General features: G+C 60.5%; 1 protein-coding gene across 1 annotated transcript in view; it reads left to right on the top strand.

Moving 5' to 3' along the window:
- Positions 1 to 831, top strand: part of LOC104080560 (chymotrypsin-like protease CTRL-1) — a gene marked incomplete at its 5' end in the record, with an annotated part of 1,117 nt that extends 286 nt beyond the window's left edge. The window contains 2 exons of the mRNA XM_009582982.1: positions 348 to 481; positions 670 to 831. Coding sequence (XP_009581277.1) covers positions 348 to 481; positions 670 to 831 — 296 coding nt within the window. The remainder of the gene's footprint in view (positions 1 to 347; positions 482 to 669) is intronic.
- Positions 832 to 1,644: the final 813 nt, after the last annotated feature.

Genomic DNA, 1,644 nt, shown 5'->3' with positions numbered 1-1,644 from the left:
GGAGGGGGGAGTTCGGCGGTTGAGTAACCCTGTCTGGCTGTGTACAAGTGTGCATACGGGTGCGTTGGTGCAAGCATGGGTGTAGGTGCGTGCTCAGGAGGCGGGTGCGTGCATGCCCCAGGGGTGATTGTGCACGGGCAGAAGCTTGCCCTCGCTCCAGGCTGCTTGCATGCGATGATCACGGCCAGGGAAGAAGGGGTACTCTGGCATGGAGGAGGAAGGTGCTTTTTGCATGGCAGCACCCATATTTGGTGCCATAGGAGCTTGCCTAGGGTGCCTGTGCGCTCCCAAAGGCCCCAGGAGACCTGCTGACACCGGGGTGATTTAATGGTGCTTCTTTCCCCTAGCCCAAGCCTTGGCAGTGCGCCTGCAGCAGGTAACCCTGCCCTTGATCTCCCAGAGCCAGTGCAAGCAGTACTGGGGCAACCGGATCACCAGCTCCATGCTCTGTGCCGGCGGGGTCGGCGCCTCCTCCTGCCAGGTGAGGAGCCGAGGTCTTGCTGCACCGCAGGGAGGGTGGAGGAGGAGGACACGGGGGTCTTGCATCTACGGAGCCAGAGATTTAAGCTATAGCACCTGGCTGTGGCCAGGGGACCAGGTGGCTGGGGTGGCAGGGACCAGTTTGGAGCACATGCTGGGACCACTAAGCAGGAGGTGTCTTCTCTGCAGGGTGACTCTGGCGGACCCCTGGTATACCAGAACAGGAACATCTGGACCTTGATCGGCATCGTCTCCTGGGGAAACGGAAACTGCAACGTCCGCATGCCCGCCGTCTACACCCGCGTAAGCCAGTTCCGAAACTGGATCGACAACGTTGTTGCTCGGGGATAGAGCCAGTGCTGGAGGGATCCCTTCGCTGGGCGCTGCTCCCGGCACGCTGAGCGCGGCAGAGCCAGCAAGGGGCTGAGCTGGAAGCCACGCACGCTGCTTCATAATAAAGTGTCAGCGTTTGCTTGTGCCAAGCACTGCCTCTGGCTCCTTTCCTGGTGCGATGCAGACCGGTGTAGAAGGCGGACGGGGGGCAACCTGTGCTCCCCTCCTGAGCCCCAGCACCTCCCAGAGCCGGAGCTCGGTGCCCAGCTGGGACTGCTGGGGAGGCGCGAAGGCAGGACACGATGCGCAGGCAGAGGGGGAGCAGGGCTGGCTGCGGCTCGAGGGCTGCTCAGGGGGTCTTCAAGCACACGGATCTACACCCTGGCACCAGCCCAGAGACCACCACAGCGTTGAGGGTGGGTGAAGTTACCTGTAATGGTCCTCCCACTGACCCACTGCAAGGTCTCCAGCACCAGCCGGTCCCACCAGGGAAGGGACTGCGGAGCTGCAGCTCACCAGGCTCAGCACCAGCAAGCGCTCTCGGCTTGCGATGGAGGGTGGGTGCACGGGATCTTAAAAGATCCCTGCCTGCAATTTAAAGCTGTAACTCATGTAACAGCCTGGGAACACAGAGCTGAAAGGCACAAATGCCAGCGGCAGCTCCAGCTCTTCGGGAAGGTGGAAGGGTCAGCTGGAGAACAGCACACTGCTTCACACGTGCAGATTTGCCAGGTAACAGAACGGGAAACTCAAGGCCATCCCAAAGGAAAATATCTGAAGCTGAAAACAAAATTCAAGGCGAAGTGACCGGTTTTCAGAAGAAAGCAGTGT

The sequence above is a fragment of the Fulmarus glacialis genome, unplaced genomic scaffold (assembly GCF_000690835.1).
Source record: "Fulmarus glacialis isolate BGI_N327 unplaced genomic scaffold, ASM69083v1 scaffold37198, whole genome shotgun sequence".
Lineage (NCBI taxonomy): Eukaryota > Metazoa > Chordata > Aves > Procellariiformes > Procellariidae > Fulmarus > Fulmarus glacialis.
The sequence above is the reverse complement of the archived record's forward strand: the minus strand, read 5'-3'. Positions and strand labels throughout refer to the sequence as shown.